Source organism: Acinonyx jubatus, chromosome B1 (assembly GCF_027475565.1).
Source record: "Acinonyx jubatus isolate Ajub_Pintada_27869175 chromosome B1, VMU_Ajub_asm_v1.0, whole genome shotgun sequence".
Classification (NCBI taxonomy): Eukaryota; Metazoa; Chordata; class Mammalia; order Carnivora; family Felidae; genus Acinonyx; species Acinonyx jubatus.
This window is the reverse complement of record NC_069382.1, coordinates 40,081,726-40,101,952: the sequence shown is the minus strand read 5'-3', so window position 1 is coordinate 40,101,952 and position 20,227 is coordinate 40,081,726. Positions and strand designations below refer to the sequence as shown.

Here is a 20,227-nt window from a genome sequence, read left to right as displayed (position 1 = left end):
TGGTTTCCAGTTTTCCCATTTTGGCTTGATTTTCTATCACTTTCCAAAAGTGAGTGCCTTATTTTTTTATGTGGCAAACCAAACATCAAACAGCCTGTCTGCATGCTCCAAATTGTCTGTGCCTTCCCAGTGGGTGCCACCCTCCAGAAGCATCTCTATGCTCTTCTTCCTTCCTTCCGAGTCGCCGAGACTAAAGGGCATCTCATTTTACCCTCCCCCACTTCCCCACGCTGCACCGCTCACACGAGCTGCCCCCCAGAGACCTCAGGCACAGCCCTTTAGAATCAGGGCCGGCAGCCCCCACCTGAGGAGGGAAGGGGCATGAGCCCCAAGTTGTGGGGACAGTGGGGGCAGGCACAGTCAGCCCCTGCATGCTGGCCCCCCACCTTATCTTCCCCCAGCACCCAGCCCCACCCGCTCTGTATTAATTGGTATATGATTGGACTAGGGCATATAATCTAGTATTGATTTTCTCTCTGGACGCCACAGCTTTATTTGCTCACATCTGCCTTGTGTTTAATTGGTGCTTTGCTCTGGAAACAAGAGATCTTATCGGCTTGTTTGGTTCCTTTTCCTGGGGCACACAGGCACGCACACACCCTCACACTCTCCAGTTGGCCCGGCCCAGCCCGGCCTCTCCCTGACCCACCCCCCAGCAGTGAGGCATTCCTGGGGGATAGGAGGAACACAGAGTGACCCAGAAGGCTTTCTCAGAGATTTCCTGTCTTTACACTTGACCTCACGTGCAGTGCCTGGTGTGAAAGTGTGCGTGACCATTATTAGGGAAAACGCTAGCTTTGGAGTCAGACCCAGGTTCAAATCTGCCTCGCCCCTTCCCTGTATCATGTGACCTTGAGGCTAGCCTATTGAATTTTTCTGCATTGCAGTATCATTTTTATCTGAGAAAAAGGCAAAATAGCTTCTTTGTAGGATTCTTAGAGAATCTCTGTCAATCACCACACACAGTAGCTGGCACTTAGTAGGTGCTCAATAAACAGCAGCTCCTTGACCAATAACATTGCACCCTTCAACCTACATGCACTGACTGCCTGGTGTGAGAGATCATAGCCCAGTGTACGGGAGAGAAAACGGAGTCACCTTTGTCCATGCAGGGTGAGGGAAGCATGCCCAGTAAGGCTCACAGTCCTGTGAGAATCTCTGACGCCAAAGCACTGCTGTCACCACTCACCTTGTCTGAGGCTGGGAACGTCTCCTGTGCTCTCCCTGCACCTGAGAACTCACTCTCAGCTGGGCTTCTTCTGTCACCCGGCATCCCATCCAGCACAGCCCCAGGCCGGCACCTGTGTTTCGAGGTTTTGTTTTTCTTTCCTCTGACTATGGTCCTGCATTTGGGCTGGTCCACCCTGGGCTCTTTGTAGCAAAGGGAAGAGGTAAAGGCCAGAGGTAAACACTAATTTCCTATTGACACAACATTAATTCTCTGGCTTGGACAGGTGAATGTGCTTTCACTCACTTTGCCAAGATTAATGATGTTTGTTTGCCTGCTGGGAGGCCCTAATGAGGGGCTTTGGAACGCATGCCTTCTGGGTTGGCTGTGGGGAAAGAGGCATGATCCGGCCTCTTCCACCACATCCAGCATCGTTGTCCCTGTCCGGGTGTTGGTGCCTTCCCCTGGAAGAAACGGGGTGAGCGAATTATTGGTTAAAGAATGGGAACTATTTGTGTCATGGGGTTATTACTGACAAGGAGACCTTCTCAACAGACCTGCACATGGGTCTGGGGTCAGCCCACCCCTCCCCTGCCTTTCACCTGAAGCTCTCTTCTCACTTGCCCCATTTGTACCCAAGGGGGTCGTCAAAGGGAGGGTCAGCCTTTGGCTCATTGCTCTGAAGAGTAACAAATAGTACAGGACAGGACAGGGCCTCTGAGGTGGGGCGGCAGGCACAGGAGCATCAGGACAACAGAGGATGCCTGATGACGCGAGGGGAGCTATGTAAGTGATGTGGTAACTAGACTGGAACCGAGCAGCTTCTGTCTGAGACTCTGCAGACTCAGCACAGCTTAAATAGGGCAAGAAGGAGCCCTACAGCTCGACCCTTCTGGGCAGCAGGCCGAGGCAGATGGGGGCGGGGGGTGGACGTGGGGGGCTGCTGGGGTGGAGCCACTCCTGTCCAAGCTGCTGCAGATCCGTACACTGTCAGGGGCTCTGGAGACTTCCTCACCATTGTGGGTGGGGCGGGCAGACCAGTCCATCTCTGCTAAGGCAGCCTGGCCCACTCACCCTCCAAGAAGCGGGAGAGGCAGTCCCTGTGAGAGCCAGGTGCTGCTCTCTTCTGGAATTTGAGCAAGACTCAGAACTAAGAAACACTGAGGAGGGGAGGAATCGCTTAATCCAGTCCGTACTGTTACTAAGGATGGTCCATTCATCGCAGCATGGCCATCTGAGCTGAGACAGGGAAGCTGTGGAGGAAAGGGAGGCAAAGGGTAGGACCCAGCTCTCAGGCCACAGGTGAGAGGGAAGGAACTCGAGAGTTCGAACCCAGGCAGCTCCCTTTGTCCATCTTGCCAGCCCTCTGGCAGGACCAGCCTATAAGCAAACCACAGGATTAAAAGAAAAAAAATTTTTTTTTACTCTGTTAGTGTTCTTTCTGTTATAAATTATAGAAACCCAATTCAACCAGACTCAAGACAAAAGCGTATTGTCTCCTGAAAAGGCTAGGGGCAGATGAGGCCTGGCTGAGTTTGGGCCTGACACAGTGAAACCCATTCAGTCCTGCTCTCCCGCCAACTCTCAGCCCTAGTTCTCCCCCGGGTTGGCTCCCTTCTCAGGCGGGTGCCCCCTCACAGAGGCAAGATGGCCGCAGTAGCCAGAAACAGCTCCAGGTAGGGAGGTGAGACAGATCTGAGAACAACCTGGGTCCCTACTCATTGGCTGGGACTGAGCCTCAGGCCCATCCCGGAACCAATCTATCACATGACCAGAGAGGTGGCCTTCACTGATTGGCTTAGGACTGTGTCACTCATATACATGAGCCTGGTGATGGAGGTGTGGTCAGCCCGCCCACACTAGATCAATCAAACAAGGCAGGAGGGTTGTTTTTCCGTAGTAACATCAGAAAACAGTACCAGAAAAAGGCAAGGATCAGTGCCAGGCAAGCCCAAACCACAGAAGTGCTGTGCCCTTTTACTTCTGGCAGTGAGCGTAGACGCTGCCATTCACGGAGCTTTACAGCTATCCTGCACCTGGCCCACCGACCACTCTTGCCCTGGATCTTCCCACCTTGGCATGTGATGGCCCCAGCTAAAGCAGTGTTAGAACTGCAAGCTTTCTTTTCCAGAACACAGCAGCAATGGTTTAGGAAATTTGTTAGAGCCGGGTCTCTCCCAGGAGCCCTTGACGGTTTGATTACGTTAGACCTTCTCACAAGTATCACAGCCACAGAAACGATTCGGCCGCAGGAGGCCTGACGGGTCCTGCCATCTCTCCCTCTTTCGTTGTGAAGAAGATCCAGACCCTTTGCAGCTTTCCTTCCATCCCTGCCGCCTCCGGCTATTTGTCACTGGGAAAGAGGAAACGCGACAGAACCCAATGCAGGTCATTATGAATAACTCCAAAGCGGGTAGGGAGAGCTGAAATGTGGGTTTAAATCGAGTTGGGCTTCTGAAACCACTATCTGTCAAATTTGTCCACTCCAGTGCCCCAGGGCATTTGTTCTCCAGACACATCCCAGGTTCACACCTCTCCCAACAGAGTCAGAAGATCCAGAAGGGTCCTGGGAATCTGTATGCCTGACAAATCCTATGTCAGGCAAGCTTGGGAAACTGCTTCAGTGAACATCTTCCCTGGCTGTGTCATATCTGCCCCTTCTAGAGGCACTGGCAGTCAATTGCGAAGCAGCAGAAACCACCCCAAGAAAAATGATGTTTGCTGTAGTTGTGTACTACAATGCATTTGATCAGTGTGTCTTTGATTAGAGGACTTCATCTGGTCCTTTTGTGTCCTCTATAGATTTCAGGTCTTTACACACTGAGGAGGAGACACAGCCTGCACTTAGAGGACAAGAAGTTTTGATCTTGAATAGATCTCAGTTTCCTCATATGCAAAATGGGGATAAAATCTGATGAACAGTCTATCAGAGAATCAAATGAAATAATGTATGTGCAACTGTATGGAATGCCATAGTGAGTTTGATATTATTGTATTATTGTTTCAAATGGGGATTCAGTTATTGTTTTCCTTTCAAATTCTATAAATTCTAATTTTTAGGTCATATAGTTTCAGTGAGTGATTCTTACCAATGAGGGTTGCCTTTATTCTAGTGATTCTTTAAAAAAAATTTTTTTTTTTTTAGAAAGAGAGAGACAGCACGTGGAGGGGAGAGGGGCAGAGGAAGAGGGGAGGGGAATCTGAAGCAGGCTCCATGCTCCATGTGGAACCCCACGTGGGCCAGTCCCAAGATCTTGGGATCACAACCTGAGCCAAAATCAAGAGTCGGAGCCACTCAGATGCCCCTCTAGGGCTCCTTCTTATATGATAAAAGATATAATGCTTTTGATGAGATATGGTGTCTTATGGGTCAACAGAGAATTGCATTATTGTTAATGTACATTGCCATTAATTAAATTCTCTCTGGGACACCTGGCCGGCTCAGTTGGTTGAGCATCCAACTTCGGCTCAGGTCATGATCTCACACTACTGAGTTGGAGCCCCACATCGGGCTCTGTGCTGATAGCTCAGAGCCTGGAGCCTGCTTCGGATTCTGTGTCTCCCTCTCTCTCTGCCCCTCCCCCACTCACACCCTGTCTCTCTCTCTCTCTCTCTCTCTCTCTCTCTCTCTCTCAAAAAAATTAAACATAATAAAAATTTTTTTAAATAAATAAATAAGTAAACTCTCTCTAATCCTTAACTGCTGCCTCCTCAGGGTCCCTCTTTCCTTTGAAGACATTCCTCACACCACTAAAGCATTGCGTTCCCTTTCTTCCTCGGCAGCTGGTCTCCTTCTTCTAGACTGAGCATCAGGAGGCTAGGGGGCTTGTCCCCTGTTGGGATTCCCAGCAACAAACCCAGTGCCAGGCAAAAAGCAGATCTCAAATGTTGACTTTATGGACTTTAATTTATAACACATGTAATCCTAGTTTTCTTTTTAAACAGTTCACAGCCCAGACTTAATTCAAATGGCCCCTCTCTCTTTCCCCTTTTATGTTAGTTAAAAGTGGAAGCTCCAGAGTCAGTCTGACTGCCTTACGTTGTGTAACCTAGGGCAAGTTACTTAACTTCTCTGGGTCCCAATGTCCTTGGCTATAAAATGGGTACAGTAACAGTGTTAATTTCATGTGAGGGTTTTTGTTTGTTTTTTTTGACAATGAAATGAGAGAAGCCCCTGGAACAGCTCATGGAACCATGAATGTTTAATGAATGTTAGCAGGAAGCAACCGTGGGAGCGGTGGTGGATGTGGTCAGTGCAGTGAGAGGCAGAGCATGATGCTGAAATTGAGTAGAATCACTACTGAGTATCCATGGACTTGGGATCTATCAGTTCATTTCTCTGCCTCAGTTTCTTCATCTGGAAAATGGGGATGCTAAATTATACATGGCTGTTGGAGACAAATGAGGGGATGTGAGTAAAGCATTTAGAATGGGTCCCTTTCATAGAAGGTGCTGGAGTCTTCTGCAGAATAGGGAACAAACAAATGTCTCTTTGGCATCCTGGTGTGATGCCAATGCTCTTGGCCTGGGGACAAGGTGATCACAGGGGTTTCTTTAGCCTCATTCCCATGACTTCTGCCTCCCGAATGACAGAAGTCCTTCCTACCACAGGTTTGTACTAAACTCCTCCTTAAACTCCCAACCCACCCTCTGAACCAACTTGAAAAGACATGATCCAATAATCAGAACAGCACATCTTTATTTGATACCATTTTGTTTATCCGAGCATCATCAGAGAGTGAACTGTTCTAAGCAAAATAATTTCCCGGTGAAAATTCTTCTAAAATATTCTGCTCTTCTGGCCACATTCTGCAGAACAAGAAAGACACAGCTTAATCCTTCTGGTGGCTCTGGGACATCGTTATGAACATGAACCACAGTGCTGTCTTCTAAGACCTGGGACCTAAGTCGGGTTTAATGCCCACAGAGGGCTCTGCTCTGAAATCCCGTGTCTCCTTGTCAGCCGCTCTCACAGTTGCCAGCCTGCATCTCGGCTCCAGTTGTGCAGCTGAGGGGCTCCAGCCCTGCCTGGGAGGGTGGTGGTAGCCCCCGCAGGTAGCTACTTCCTTGTCCTTGGAACTTCGGAAAAGTTTTGCTCCCAATCGGGTCACAAGTGCTGTGACTGTACCCAGACTCCTCCACATCCATTGAACAACCTTTTATGGAGCACCCAATTTGGACCAGACTCTGCTCTGGGAAGAGAAGTGTTATGCACACACATTTCACAGTCATACCCACTCTGGACCCTCTCACACTGTGGCGTGCATGGTGTGTATAGGAGTCAGATATGGGGATCTGGAAAAGATGCAGATTCTGGAAGGGGTCTGCGTTTCTAACAAGTTCCCAGGGGAGGCCGCTGCTGGTGCTCAGGCCATGTCTTAGAGGAGCAAGGCTTTCCAGCAGAACTGACAGATCCAGACCCATCAGGGGATAGGCAGGCCAGGTAACCAGGAGCCCAGGCACACAGAAGCCCTGGGAAGCGGTGGGAATCCCTCACTGCACCAGGCTTGCTCTGCCTAGAGGCCAGCTAACATTTCTCTAAAAGCACTGTCTGTCCCTGAAGAAACACATCTATCTGCAAACTGAATTTGGCCCTCCACTTCCGGTAGCACCTTTCCCGGGAGTCCAGATCTCAGGCAGTTTGCCAGTAAATGAATCTAATCACACACGAGTCCTTCCATAGATGCCCAGATAGCAGGTGACCGGCTAGGGCTGGATGACTGACAGGAGTATGTAGCTGGTCCCTTGTTGAGAAGACCTGCTTAGCGATGGCCCTGGCACTCCCTGGAGGCATGAATTTGAGGAGGAAGGAGAGAGCATGAGCAGACTCCTATTTCAGTGCCCAGGTGTCCCGTGCATTGTACGTGATTTCCTCTAATCATCTCCTCAGCCTTGCAGAGTGGGTTGTCAGCCTCACCTTACAGATGAGGAAACTGGATTTCAAGAGGTTAATTAACTCGGTCACAATGACCTACCTACTGGTTGGTGACATGGGGACCATCAGCTTCCAAAGCCCTCTTTGGGTAATGTAACATGTACTGTTGAGTCACACTCATTAGCTCTGATCTCACAGAGCCCCTGCAAGGTCTGCATGATCATTCCTGTCTCACAGATGAGTATACAGAGGCCCAGAGGCTGAGCATCTCACCCCATGACATTGAGTGGTGGAGCCAGCATGTGGGCCCAGATGTAACTGAACACAGTCCCCTATGCTATGCTGCAAGAAAAGAGTCAGGTCAACTGGTGTCCAGCCTCAGCCCCACAGGTGGCCAGAGTATGAAGAGGGGTTACCAGGAGTGGGATTCCAGGGCCCCATCTCGTTTTTAATCACAGTGATCAGGATGTGGCCATTCTCAACCTGGTAAGACACTCTCACCCTGCTACTTGTACCCAGCCCGGCTGAGACATGTCCTGTATGTGTCCTTCTAACTTTGGGGACCACAGGTAGGAGGGCTGTGGCAGAATCTGTGCCTGCCTGTTAGAACCTACTGGGCTGCCCATCAGAGCAGGGTTCTGTGGCTATTGGGAGCATAGGATTTAATTTCTTTCTCCTTGTCTCATCCCTGAAGAGTTTGTGATGTTGATGCAAGAAACACGAGTTTCTAAAATAACTGGATTTTTGTTTAACTCAGGATGTTCAAGAAATCCCTTTTGTAACTGGGTATCACGTGTCTAGGGCTTAGGATTTCTTTATGATACATGAAGTACCACAGCCTTGAGTTCTCCCCAGCAAGACACATGCGCGGGCATGTGCACACAAGCGCGCGCGCGCACACACACACACACACACACACATATCTGCAGAGGACAAGACTTATTCCAAATTCCCCTCAGGAATCCGGGCCATCCAGCTTGGGCTATTCTCCCATTTCAAAGCAATGGGAGGCAGTACCTCTGCCTGGCTTGGTGCCCGTGCTCAGGTGGCCCACGGCAGCAGGAATGAGGTAGAGGAGACGGCTGGGACGATGGAGGCTTTGAGCTAGAAAGTTCCAATGGCAGGCGTCCCAGAACTTTGAGATTGGAGAAGATTTTGATTAGCTCAGCAAATGTCTCCCGGGGCGGCAGGGGCGGGGTGGGGTGGGTGGTAGGGAGGGAACACATTCCCCAGGCTTGACTTAATACTGAACCCAGACAATTTGAATCAGACATGAAAGAATTACAGCGATCAGAGAGCCGTTAGGATTATAATTTGCTTACCAAAAAAAGCAAACCAGCACAATGTTTTCGGTCACTGGCTTCTTCCTCCCCACCTGCTTCATGACTTCGCAGCGGGATTAGGTTGGCGGCCACTTCCAGCCTGCAGGCCCCGCACTCTCCTCAAAGTGCTCAGGAAACTGTGTAGTGCCTGGCTCCTGGGGTCCGCGGCAGTTTTCGTTTTGGGGTCTGTGCTGAGTGAATCCTCGGGTCCTCCCAGGGTGCCATCGTGCCTGCCGCAGCCTGGCTGCAGGGCCCCACTCAGGACACATGTGCCAGTGGAGGGCTCCTCAATGCAGCCTGTGGCCAGGAGCACACAGAGATGGTGCTCAGTTCTTAGAAGCTGCCTTGCTTCCTTCCCACCTTATGTCGAGGGACACTGAGCGTGGGCATCATTCTGGACTGAGGGTTAGAGCTTAAAAGCATCATGTTCATGTTCTTGTCAGTAACGCCCAGTCTCTGGGTCCATTAGGGTTACTACAAAAGGTTAGAGCCTCAGTTTCCCAGAGGTCCTAGCTGAGGTCTTCCTCCTATTCTCCTTCCCACTCCAAGCTGATTCCACTAACCAGAGTCTCCGGCCCCGGGGGACCAAGGGACTTGGGACTGCAGAGGGGCAGATGACTAGCTACCAGAGCAGTTGTGGGTGTTTGCATGGATCATTAAAGTTGGAAGGGGCCTGAAAGCCCACCTCGTTTTAGTCTCTCACGTTACAGGCTTTGTGAAAGAAAAGGCTTTGAAGGGCTGCGCCTGGGGCAGCCTTAGAATCAACTCTCAGGTTGCTTTGTCCCCCTTCTGTGACTTGGCTTAGATCACTTCTGAGCCTCAGTTTCCTCATTCATGTAATGAGGCTACACTAATGCCTACCTCCTGGGTTTCTTGTGAGGGCAAATGATGTAATCGGGACTTCGATGTGGGAGAAATTAGTAGGTAGGTGTTCAGTTAATGTCAGTGCTTCTGTTCTCTTCCCCTTGATCTTTTCCTCATGGAACCTAGTTCCTCAAACAGTTCATTTCTCCCCGAGAGGCTATGAATTCCAGGAGGCCAGGAACTCCATTAAAGTCTTGGGTTCCCCCCCACCCCCACCCCCGCACCTATGACAGTGCCTGGCATTGACCAGTGAGATTCCCAATTGACTTGTGTTGTGCAAGGGAGCAGACAGCCCTGCCTTCAGGGAGGAGGGCCCCTCACAGCTGGCTTGGCTGGGACTCCGCGGCCGGTTTCACAGAAGCACACGAGCCACGGGGAGGTTTCTGGGACTTTAATTTTTACTCTTTATTTTTTAAAAGCCAGTAAAGATGGGCAAACGCTCGGTCCCTTTTGGGCTGCACTCCTCCCCGCCCGCCTCCCCCAGCCCCTCCCACCTGCCGGCTGCTCAGCATCACCTGGGCTGAAAAACACCACCCCGCTGGACAGTGCCCTCGACTGCGCAGGCTCCAGCGCCTGCCGCGGGGCGGTCTCAGGAAAGGAAGGGCCCGGGGCCGGGGAGAGGTGGGGGTCCTGCAGCCCCTCCCTGCAGGGGCCTCTCCCTTCCTGCGTGGGGTACCCCAGTTGGAGAAGCCGGGGGTTCTGAAGTCCCTTCCAGCCCTGCCATCCCTTCCCTCTCCCCGGGTGATCTTGCCCTTGTATCAGCACCGAGGGCAGCCCAAGGGGGCGGCTCTGGGGTGCAGCACCGACCCCTAGGATTCTCTCAACTTTTCTCTGCCTCTTCCTCTCTCTTTCCCAGCCGGGGTGGTGGGGGTGGGGTGGGGGGTGGGGTTCTAGTCGCTCCCTCTTCTGGGGGAATCCCCGCTGAGGGCAAAGTGGAGAAAGGAGACCAGGAAAACCTTTCCCTCCAGGGGTGTGATCCTTGAGTTAGGATGTCAGAGGCGTTTCTTCTTCGCTGGGACCCACTTCCCCTCCCGGAGGTGGATTTCCTCCAGTCCAGCTCCTGTATTTAGTTCTGGCCTCTCAAGTGGGATCCTTCCTGTGCCAAGGTCTGAGGAGGGAACCTGGACGTGCTATCTTTTCTTCTGCAGTCGGCCAGTAGCCCATCTGGACCCAGCACCCTGGTCTCCCAACTCCGAGGGTGGAAGGGAGACCTCTGCCCAGGCCGACTGCCTCCCTGGGGGTGCCCCCCCCGCCCCGCCCCGCCACCCAAATCACAGTGGCACGTCTGGGACCCCACAGCCAGTTTCCTGGCTCTGGAGCCAGGTCGCTTCCATCCACCTGTGCGCTCACGAGTTTGCGGGGCTGGCAGGTCAAGGCCTGGGCCCCCAGAGGTGCAGAAAGGCCCAGAGGTGCCAGGGCTCGGGCCGCGTTTGTACCTCCCTCCTCCCTCAGCTAGACCGGCCCCCTTCACCACCACCTCCTCCCCCAGTCCTCCCCCTTCTCTCCCTCCCCCCCCTCCCTCCACGTCGGCGCCGGGGGAGCCCTCGGCCCTGGGACCCCCCACCCCACCCGCAGGGCAGGGGAGGGGCTGCGGTCTGGCCTCTGCTGAGACGCGGGGGTGGGGGCGGGCGAGGGGGGCGTCACACGCTGTGCGCGCCCAGGCTGAGCACCGAGAAGGCGGCACGGTGCTTGCGCAGCAGCAGCCGGATTTTCTCGTCGTCCGAGTCGGGGTCCAGCGGCTTGTTGTACTCGTCGTCCTCGTTCTCCGAGGCCGCGCGCTCCCCGCCCGCGCCTGCACCGCCCGGGGCCCGAGGCGTGGAGGACGAGGGCTCCAGCGCGCTCTTCTTCCGCCACTTGGTCCTTCGGTTCTGGAACCACACCTGGGAGGAGAAGGAGCCCGAGCGTCGTGCGCACACAGCACACACAGGGTCCCCCTCCAGGAGGTGACTCCACTCAGCGGCAAGGACACTCGATCCTTATTTTTATAGTATAGTAAAATAAATGGCTCAGTAAAAGAACAGGTTGTAATATTCACACCGTTTTCTGGGGGAGAGGGTAAAATAAAAAATGTAAGTGCAGCAGCCCTTTCTGCTAAGCTCTAGCCCTCCCTGCGGTGTATTTTCCTTCTCCTTTGCCACGCGGGGCACTTGGATGGAAGAAGCCGAAACGGCCAGGCATTCAGTAGGTGCTCAAAAGTCATCCCTTCTTCAGTTTCATAGACCCTCACTGAACTTCCTGAATAATTTCTCTCTAATTACAAAAATAACATATTTTCATTGCTTACAATAGTTGAAGAGTGCAAAAAAGTACCTACAGAAGCAGAAAAATGCGCAAGAAGACCACATTTTTCTCTCCACTTCCATTCAACAGACCAGGAGGATGCAGAAGTAGGTGACTGGAGATGCTAGTGGAACCCAGACCTGGGGCCCAACCTGCCCCTGTACTTCCCTCCTCTACCCTTGATTCGTCACCATGTCACAGCGTGGAGCAGTTGTGACATACCTCAAAGCTTTCTTTTTGGGGGGCCCCCACCCAAAGTCTCTCAGGAGAGATCTAACATCAAAGTTGCCCTCTGGGAGCCTGGTGGCAGGAGCCTGTTTGCTGACTTCAGACTCTGTGGCACGTATTGTGAGCATGGCCACTGCATCCGGCTTGGAGGCTTCCTACACCAGATATCCTATCCGAGCTTCATTTGGGTGGCCCTGGGAGGAGGCGTTATCTTTATTGGCAAACCAAGGCCAGCTCCTTCTGCTAGCCAATGCAGCAAGACCAAATCCAGCCCTAACATGGCTCAGAGACTGACTCCTGATCTGGGCCAGAGGCTGCCATCAGCTCTTGAAATTTCTTCTGGTCAATGCAGTGCAGAGGAGGGGAAAGCATTAGGTTGGCGCCCCTCGGATCTGGGCTTGATCCCCAACTCTGCACTTAACAGCCAGGTGACCTTGAGCAAGAGGCTCAGCTGAGACAGTTTCTTCATGTGTAAAGTGGGTAAGAAAACCTACATCAAGGGTGCTTTATGGATTAAATGGGGTCCACACTCAAGGCTCTCATAACAGAGAGCAGTATTGACAGCCTTTTTTTTTTTTTTTTTTTTTTTTTTTTTGGTGATGGTGATTATCACCATCTCCAGGGTTAGGTGGGCAGGCAGTGCCCAAACAGCAGGAGAGCCAGGAGTTGCTGGGAGAGTGAGGCTGCCTCTCTTCCACTCTGTGGCGTCCTGTCCTGGCAGGCTGCTCCCTGCAAGGCAGACACCTTCTCCCGCACAGACTCACCTTGACCTGCGACTCGGTCATCCCCAGTGAGTATGCCAGCCGTGCCCTCTCGGGGCCAGCCAGGTACTTGGTCTGTTCAAAGGTCTTCTCCAGGGCAAAGATCTGATGTCCCGTGAAGGTGGGCCGGGTGTGCTTTTTCTTGTGGATGCTGTCGCTCAGGGGGTCCGGGGCTGGCGGGAGGGAGAAAGTATGTGGTTAGCGGGATGAGCAGGGGTCCCAGCCCTGTCCTGAATCTCCCACTGGGCAAGCTCCTTCGCAGAGAAGCCACTGAGATTGTGGGGGCGTCATGACACCACTAACCAAGCAGCATTCCTGGCATTCTGACAATAGTGACTGTGGCGGCCTCTGCTGTGTCTGGATGGAGAGGGACCTCCAGAGGGCACCTGCCCCAGTCTCTAGCATCTTAGGGGACAGAGGGAGCTTAAAACCTGCCCTGGTCTCATTCCTTGCTGTGTAATGTTTTCACTACTCAATAGGACTTTCTTCCCAGTCTCAGCGACACCAGGAAAGAGACCAGGCACCTTCCACCAACAATCGGGGCCCCAGGGGGTCTGGGAATTCCTCACTCCCTAATTCCCTGTTCTGGAGATCCCATTTTCTAGGTTTCTGAGAAAACCAAAGCCTTAAGCCCCAAGTTACTGCTCTCCCTTGTCACCAGGCCTAGAAGTCATGTGGCCTCAACCACACCTGAAGAGTTTGTAAGGAGGCTCAAGCCCCTGACCCCACCCAGCTAGGGCAGCTGTTCAGGCAGGAGCTGGGCTGGAGGGCTTCCGGGCTCAGGGGAAGCAGAAGGCCCACCTGTCGGGCCTTGTTCAGTGCAGCCCGACAGCCCATGTCACGTCTCCTCATGTTACAGGTGGGGAAACTGAGGCACCAGAAGGGGAAGAGACCTCCCAAGAGACCATCATCTGCAGTTCTCTCTCCCTTTGTGTTAATTCAACCACTGACTCAGATATTTTCCTGTGTGTGGCTGTGCACTTGGGATTGAAGAGTAGGGATGTGGAGAGAGAGTGTGTGGTGGGGGGAGGGGACGATGGAAGTGTGAGGGACCGAGGCCTAAAGTATCCCCGAAACCACTTCCAAGAGATGAGGTCTTCGCCCGCATGGGACTCTCCATGTTTCAGGTTGAGTCAGCGGTGGGCGGTCAGGCAGTGTGACCGCCTGGAGAGGCATAGCAGATGGGGAGGCCGGTGCCCTTTGGTGGGGAGGGGGGTTCCTTGGTGGGCCCCAAGCTTCTACTGCAGTGGGGCAGCCCCGGTGTTAGAGAGAAGTGCAGGTTCCCTCCGCCTCTGCCCCTGCCTGATCCTGGCTGGGCCTCCGTGGCCCAAAGATGGCTCCTTCAGCCACCGTCACCCTCCCTGCCTCCCAGGTGAGCCTCACCTGCCTATGCACGACCTGCCACCCCCTCCTGGCCCTGACTGGCATCGCGGGGGCCCTGCACCAGTCCTCTGAAAACAGGTCTGCGGATGGCAGGGCAAGGAGACCCCCCACAACAACTACAGCCAAGTCCAGCTTGACTCAGCGGCTGTTCCTGGAGTCTGGGCTGTTGTCGCTGCTCCTGTTGACATAAGCCCTGCGGAGGACGGTGGGAAGCCGGCCTCCTTGAACACAGGCAAGACCAAGATGGGGTCAGAGTGCAGCCTGTGTCCCTGAATGGTGTCAGGGCATGCGTGGGCTCTCTGGGAAGGTGATGCTGCAGCAGCTTCTCACTGGGGACTGCACTTGCTTGCTTTGGATGAAGAAGTGACATGGGCTCCCAGTGGGAGAAGGAAGGTGAGCTACCAGCCGGACCCTGCACAGGGCAAATGTAGGCTATCTGGCCTTCTCCGGACCTGGAGACCCCCAGGTTCCCTAGGAGGGCGGCTGAGACAGCAGCTGGTAAGGGTGGGGGGGTGAGGGGTGTGGCGCCTGCCTGGAGGGGGTGGGCCAGGGAGGGGACAAGTCATTCCTGCACTGAGGTGGGACGTGGATCCAGGTGTCTGATGGCTGAGGAGAGGTGGACAGCAGGTATGGACCACCCCGTGAGTGTTCCCTGCCCACACCTCCTCCTGCCCTGATCCTGCGGTGCCCACCGCCTGCCTGCCCGGGGTGGGGGTGGAGCCTTGCCCTGTACTCACTGTTGCCGCACTGCCGCCCGCCTCGCCAGTCCTGGCCCGTGTCCGCCCAGCAGTTCCGGGTCCGGGTGGGGTACTCATTGCCAGCTTTGGGAAAATTCCCCACCTGGGGTCCATAGTAGACCCCCTGGGAGCCAAGTCCACCAAAGCCTGCCACGTGAGGGTAGCTGGAGAGGAGGCTGCTGTTCGGCGTGGCCACAGGTCTGCTCAGGATGTCTGTGATCCCATGGGGGGTCCCGGCGGCCAGCTGGGGGCCCAGCCCCGGAGGGCTGAGCTTGTAGAAGGAGTTCTGCACCGAGTACTGGCACACGGGGGCCTTCATCTCTGAGAACTGGGCCAGTGGCGTGTTGTTCAGCAGGAATGTGCCCTGCAGGTTGGACTCCATGATCTTCGGGTTGGGGTGAGGGGAGGTGAGAAGCCCAAATCCAGGCCCCTAAAGCCAGAGACCCCAAGCTCTGACCCAGAAGCCCATGGCAGGTTTGAAGGGTCAAGAGCGGCCGAGCCCCAGATTGCCCTCCCACCTAAGATATCCAGCCCAGCCCTGGCCTGGGGACCTGGCACCTGAGTCAGCTCCTCGGAAGTCAGGTGCTTCTGGGGCAGGTGAGAGGCCTCACCAGCGCCCCTTCCCTCTCTGTCTGTCTGTCCTGGAGGCTCCCCACGCCTCAGCTCAGACCCCTTCTCTGCCTCTGAGTCTGGGGACCCTCCATGAGAAGTTTTAAGTTCAGAGAAGCAACATTTCCCTGATAAAGATATGGCCCATTAGAATACAGACCGGAGACTGGCTGAGCTATGAGAGGCGCGGCGCCATTGGTCGAAACCCACACGGGCCTCACATTGGCTTTTCCAAGACAAATTGCACTTTGAAAGATTGACTGTAAAATCAGCCAGGGTGTGTGTGTGTGTGTGTGTGTGTGAGAGAGAGAGAGAGAGAGAGAGAGAGAATGAGCTCTGGAAGCTCTGTTCATTCTCAGAGGGTCTTTCAGCTCCTGATCCCCCAAGTCAGCTCCTGGTCCCCCAAGTCCAGCTTCTAGGAAAAAGTGGCTGTGGGGGGCCTGGGGCTCCTGAGGCAGCTGGAAATCCCAGTTCCAGCAGCTGCTCCCCTGAGGGTGAGGAGGCCAGGCTCAGGGGTCGCTGTCCTGGGGTGCACGGGCCCCTTTACATGCAGATGCTCAAGCCACTGTGGAGTGTGGAGTCTGAGCGTGGATGCTTCTCTTCCCTCCTCCGAGCTGGAACGGGTAAGTGGGGAGGCTGGGCTCTGGGGTGGTGGGGGGTGGGGGTGTGAAGCTCTGTGGCCCGCCTGAGAGCCTGGCAGTGGGGGTCTGCCAGGCAGATTGGGGCAGGCGGTGGGAGTGGAGCAGCACTGCATGTGTATTCTCTTCCCACCTCTGCCTCCGAGCAGCCTTCCCTGATTCCCTCTGTCATCCCATCTTCCTCCTCCGAGGAATCACCTGTGCATCTGCTGGAGCTATGGCCATGTTCTGTCTGGCTTGGCACCTGGGTTGGAAAGCTTTGGTGGCTGAGATGGCTGTTGATTCAGTGGCGGGTCTCCGTTGCAGGCACTTTGTTAGTGCTCAGTCACTATTGGATGGATGGGACTAGGCTGAGTTGCAGAGCACCCATATGTCTTTTATTCTAATGAATTTTTATAATACACAAGGCTCTACTGGGGGCTATCATCCATTGTACAAACAGGGAAACCAGGGTAAATACCCAGTTGTTTCTGTATGGGGCAGCATCCTTTCTTGTGGTCCTTGTGGTGGTTGTTGTTTTGTTTTTTGTTTGTTTGTTTTTAGTAGAAACTAACATGCCACTGGTCTGAACATTCAAAATGACAGGAAAATAGTGATTGCCAGATAGATTAGATAGACTTCTGTCCCTTCTCTGCCTGGCAGTTCCAAATCCTTTCCTGATCAGGCCGTGGGCGCCTTGGTTCTCTCACCACCCCCTGGTCCCACTTTGGCAGGTGGGACCTGCCTACGAGGGCCTTTTCCTGGACCCAGAACTCCGGGTGGTGGTGTTCTCCTCTCACACAGAGCCACACTCTCCCTGAGCTGCTGTTATCTGCTCTGGTAGAACTGGCTGCTCTGGGCCATGTTCTCTGTAGTGTAAATGATGTAGGTTAATGCGAGAAAGACCTCACACAGGCTGTGGAGGTTATTTCTCTGGAAGTTTAGACTAAAAACAAGAAACAAGGTTCTTCATCTGAGTTGGCTGTGTTACCAAGCTGCCTGGAGTTCAGGGAAACTTTAATTCCCATTCCCAGCGTTGCCGCCTGGCCCCACCCAGACAACCGTGATCCTGAAAATGTGATTTTGAAAACCCTCTGGATGATGTGGTGGCACAGTCGGCTGGTCCCTTGGCCTGGGTGGCTTTTCTGATACTGAGAGAGAAGCTACAGATTCAGAGCGAGGGCTGGCAGTGCTCCTAGGACCCTGTGACTGTGACTTGGTCACCCCCTAATGATGGGAACGTATGAGGAAGAAAAGCTACAGCAAACGATTTGATCCTTATTTACTGCCAAGCTTGCCAAAGGCTTCATGTTTGGGAATCCCAGGATGACAAAATGAAGAGACTTTAGCAATTTTTTTAATCCATTCCCCCATTTGACAGATAAGAAAACTGAGGCCAGCTTGGTGACCAGCCTTGCTTGAAGTGTTAGGAACTAGTTAGGAACAGGACGATTTTCTTAAAAGCTCTTGAACTTTGGTGGGATTGAGGGCAGGGGCCAGACCCCTTCACAGGGGGGTCCTGGGGGAGTCCCCCTTAGTGTATGCCAGCCATGCACCCTGGGAGTTTGTGGTACCCGCCTCCATCTACCTTGGACTTGCCCCCATCTCAGGGTAATGCTTAGGAGACAGAATTCTGTTCTTTCAGCCCCAGGGGTTTGAAGCCTCTGGGCTTCTCCCAGAGTGGGCGGTTCTGATGGAGGGGCTGCCCAGGTATCCGGGGAGTGGGCACCTCCCCGAGATGCAGGTCTCCCTGATGACTGATCCCACCCCAGACTCCTTCGGGGCCCCAACCCAGACTTCACTCCTGTCCCAGCACCTCAAATTCCCCCAGGACGAGCCGGGAAGGAGAGATGGAGCCCTGTGCCATGAGTCAATTTCTTTATTAATTTTGACATTTGTTCAGCTGGTGTAGGGAGAATGGTCTATACATCAGAGTGGGGGGGGGGGTTCTCTCCCCATAACAGAGCATTTGGGAGGGAGTCAAGAAAAGAGTCATTTTCATAACAATTAAAAAAATCAAGGTAATTCCAAAACTTCTAAAAAGCGTCTAATGTGCAGACTGCAGCATTCTCTAGGCATCGTGTGGAGACCCCAAACTCCTCCCCTAACAGCTCCTACTAGCAACTGGAGCGCGCAGCCATGCCGCCGAGGGCCTGGGGCCGGCGGGCCAAGCAGCCATGCCAGACGCAGCGGAAGGTGCCAAAGCATAGCCTGGAGCCGCGGGGCCCACGCTGGGCTCTACGAGGGGCCACGGGGGGCGGGGGACGGGGGACGGCGGCCTGCGGGGGACGGCGCGGGATCGAGGACGGGAGGCGAGCCCTGCGCCTGTCTTCCCGGGGCGGGCGGGCGCCCGGCCGACGCGGAGAAGCGCCTCGCTCCTGCGCCCCGCCGCGGGGTCGAAGGCGTGGGGGGCCGGGGCCGCGCCTCCCGGGACACAGCCCTCGGAGCACGCTTGGCGCCCCCTGCGCCCGGGCCGCCCCCCCCCCCCCCCCCGAAAGCAAAGCGCAAGCCGCCCGGTCCAAGCGGAGCGCCTCGGCCGGCCCCGGGCGCGTGGGGCCTGCGGCCTCCGCCGGGAGACCTGTGCGCTGGTGACAGGCACCAGGGCCGTGGGGGCTCGGTCGTGAGGGAGCTTCTGTGCTACTTGGAAGATTTGATGTGTCTGAGGACACCTCAGAGGAGAGGCAGGGAGGAAGGTAACAGGACGTCCACAAACAAAGGCTCTTGTGAGCGAGAAGAGCCTGCCAGTCTCTCTCCGGGCCCTAGAGGGCGCCCGCCGCGCAGGGCGGGGCGGATTGTGCTGATTCGGGCCTCGCTCTGCCAGAGGCTCTAGTGTATCTTTAAGGCTCTTCCCTGGTGGCACCGAGGCGAGGAACAGCCAGCTGTCTGCTTCCTTCCTGCTCTGACCGAGGGCCTGGACTAGGAGGGGCTCCGTCCTAGCCCGGGGCCTCCAGGTGGCCAGCTGCTCTCTCCTCCTCCGGCTCTCCTCCCCCTGGGCCCGTGGTCAGGAGTGGGCCCCTCGCCCACCTCTCCGAGTGGGGCAGAGGGGCTTGGTCAGAGTGGGGGCACTGAGGCTGTCCGGCCTAGGCCCCCCATCCTGTGGGCTGCCTGGACTTAGAGCACCAAGTTGGCTCTGGGAGACCTTGGGGGTGGTGGCTGACTTCTAAGAACTGGCAGATACATTCAACTAGCCCTACTCCCTTCCTCTTTCACTGAAAGACAGGCTGTAGCTCCTTCTCCTGCAGCCTGGAGAAGTCCTCAGGAGCTGAGCTGTTAGTGCTTTGTACATACTGCTAAAGTGTTTCTATTGGTTTGCATAGTATTTATTGTTTTTCATATACACAAGGCTGATTACTGTACAGTTTACACTTTGAACACAGACTATGATATAAGTGCTTGAAGATATAGAAAACCTCCTCTCTATTGAACATGCTGGTGCAATCCTGGGACAGCCACCGGCCCGCCCCCAGCTGAGAGAGAAGACCCTTGCAGATGGGGCACTGGCTCCCTTTGAGCCCTACAGCTAAGCCTGGGGGTCCTCGCCTCTGATTCTTAAGTCCCTAACACAAGGAACCCTGAATGCACTCTTAATGATTTTCCATTGGAAGATGATTAATACTGAGACTGGCAGAGAGAGAGAGAGAGAGAGAGAGAGAGAGAGAGAGACAACATAAAAAAAATTCCAGTTTATCCACAGGAGAGTCTATACAGCTTCGGACGTCACAGTAAAATCTGTGTGTATACTGAGGAGAGGGAAGAGGTGCTTGTGTGCGTGTGTGCGTGTGCCTATGTGTGTGTCCTGAATGTCATATAGAGCTTTCTGGGAGGAGCGGCCCCCTGGGGAGGCGGAGGGGACGTCACAAATGGAATGGAGGTGTGTGGCGGTGGGGAAGGCTGGCAGGTGGGGACATGGGATTAAGGTGCCAAACTGATTTTGTGCCTTTTTTTTTTTCTTTCCAGGAAGCCCACATGGATTTCCTACAGATAAGGTTGAAAAAAAAAAGTACCCTGTAACAAGTCAAAATTAAAATGATTTAAAAAAATATATCATCCCCAGCCACAAAAGAGCCCTTGTTCACTTTTGCGTTCATGTGCTCTCTCGAGCTCGTTTTCTATCACTCTCTCTCTCTCCCCCCCTTCTTGAGGCATTTGTCCTGATTCCCAACAGAGATCCATCATCGCTAGAGGCAGGATTGAGGACTGTAGGTCATGCGTCTACAGTCGGCCGTTCATGCGAATAGGAGACTAAAGGAAGTCCCTTACAGAGATCATGCCGTTAGCCTAGAGGAACAGTGCGCCACTCCTGCAGCCCTCTGCTCCAGCTCTCCTCTTGTGTGCATGGCAGAGTGTGTGTGAAGTTCAAGGGTTGGGTGTCGAGGTGTGATC

The 20,227-nt window shown here is 54.1% G+C and overlaps 2 protein-coding genes and 1 long non-coding RNA gene across 20 annotated transcripts in view; 1 reads left to right on the top strand and 2 right to left on the bottom strand.

Annotated features, from left to right (window-relative positions):
• Positions 1–7,263: 7,263 nt before the first annotated feature.
• Positions 7,264–14,368, top strand: LOC128314388 (uncharacterized). Its single transcript, XR_008295975.1, has 4 exons — positions 7,264–7,529; positions 11,519–11,616; positions 12,459–12,527; positions 13,358–14,368. It is a non-coding gene; the product is annotated as an uncharacterized LOC128314388 (long non-coding RNA).
• NKX6-3 (NK6 homeobox 3) lies at positions 10,761–15,233 on the bottom strand. The gene is made up of 3 exons (XM_027065472.2): positions 14,619–15,233; positions 12,502–12,671; positions 10,761–11,109 (listed from the first exon to the last, which is right to left on the bottom strand). The coding sequence occupies exons 1-3, from the start codon at positions 14,998–15,000 to the stop codon at positions 10,870–10,872; spliced, it is 792 nt and encodes a 263-aa protein (XP_026921273.1). The 5' UTR covers positions 15,001–15,233; the 3' UTR covers positions 10,761–10,869.
• Positions 15,234–17,708: 2,475 nt separating this feature from the next.
• ANK1 (ankyrin 1) overlaps positions 17,709–20,227 on the bottom strand; it is a 218,210-nt gene continuing 215,691 nt past the window's right edge. For all 18 annotated transcript variants that reach the window (XM_027071250.2, XM_027071344.2, XM_027071297.2 and 15 more), the window contains one exon: positions 17,709–20,227. In XM_027071250.2, the coding sequence (XP_026927051.1) occupies positions 20,201–20,227 (27 nt within the window). In that variant the 3' untranslated portion in view covers positions 17,709–20,200.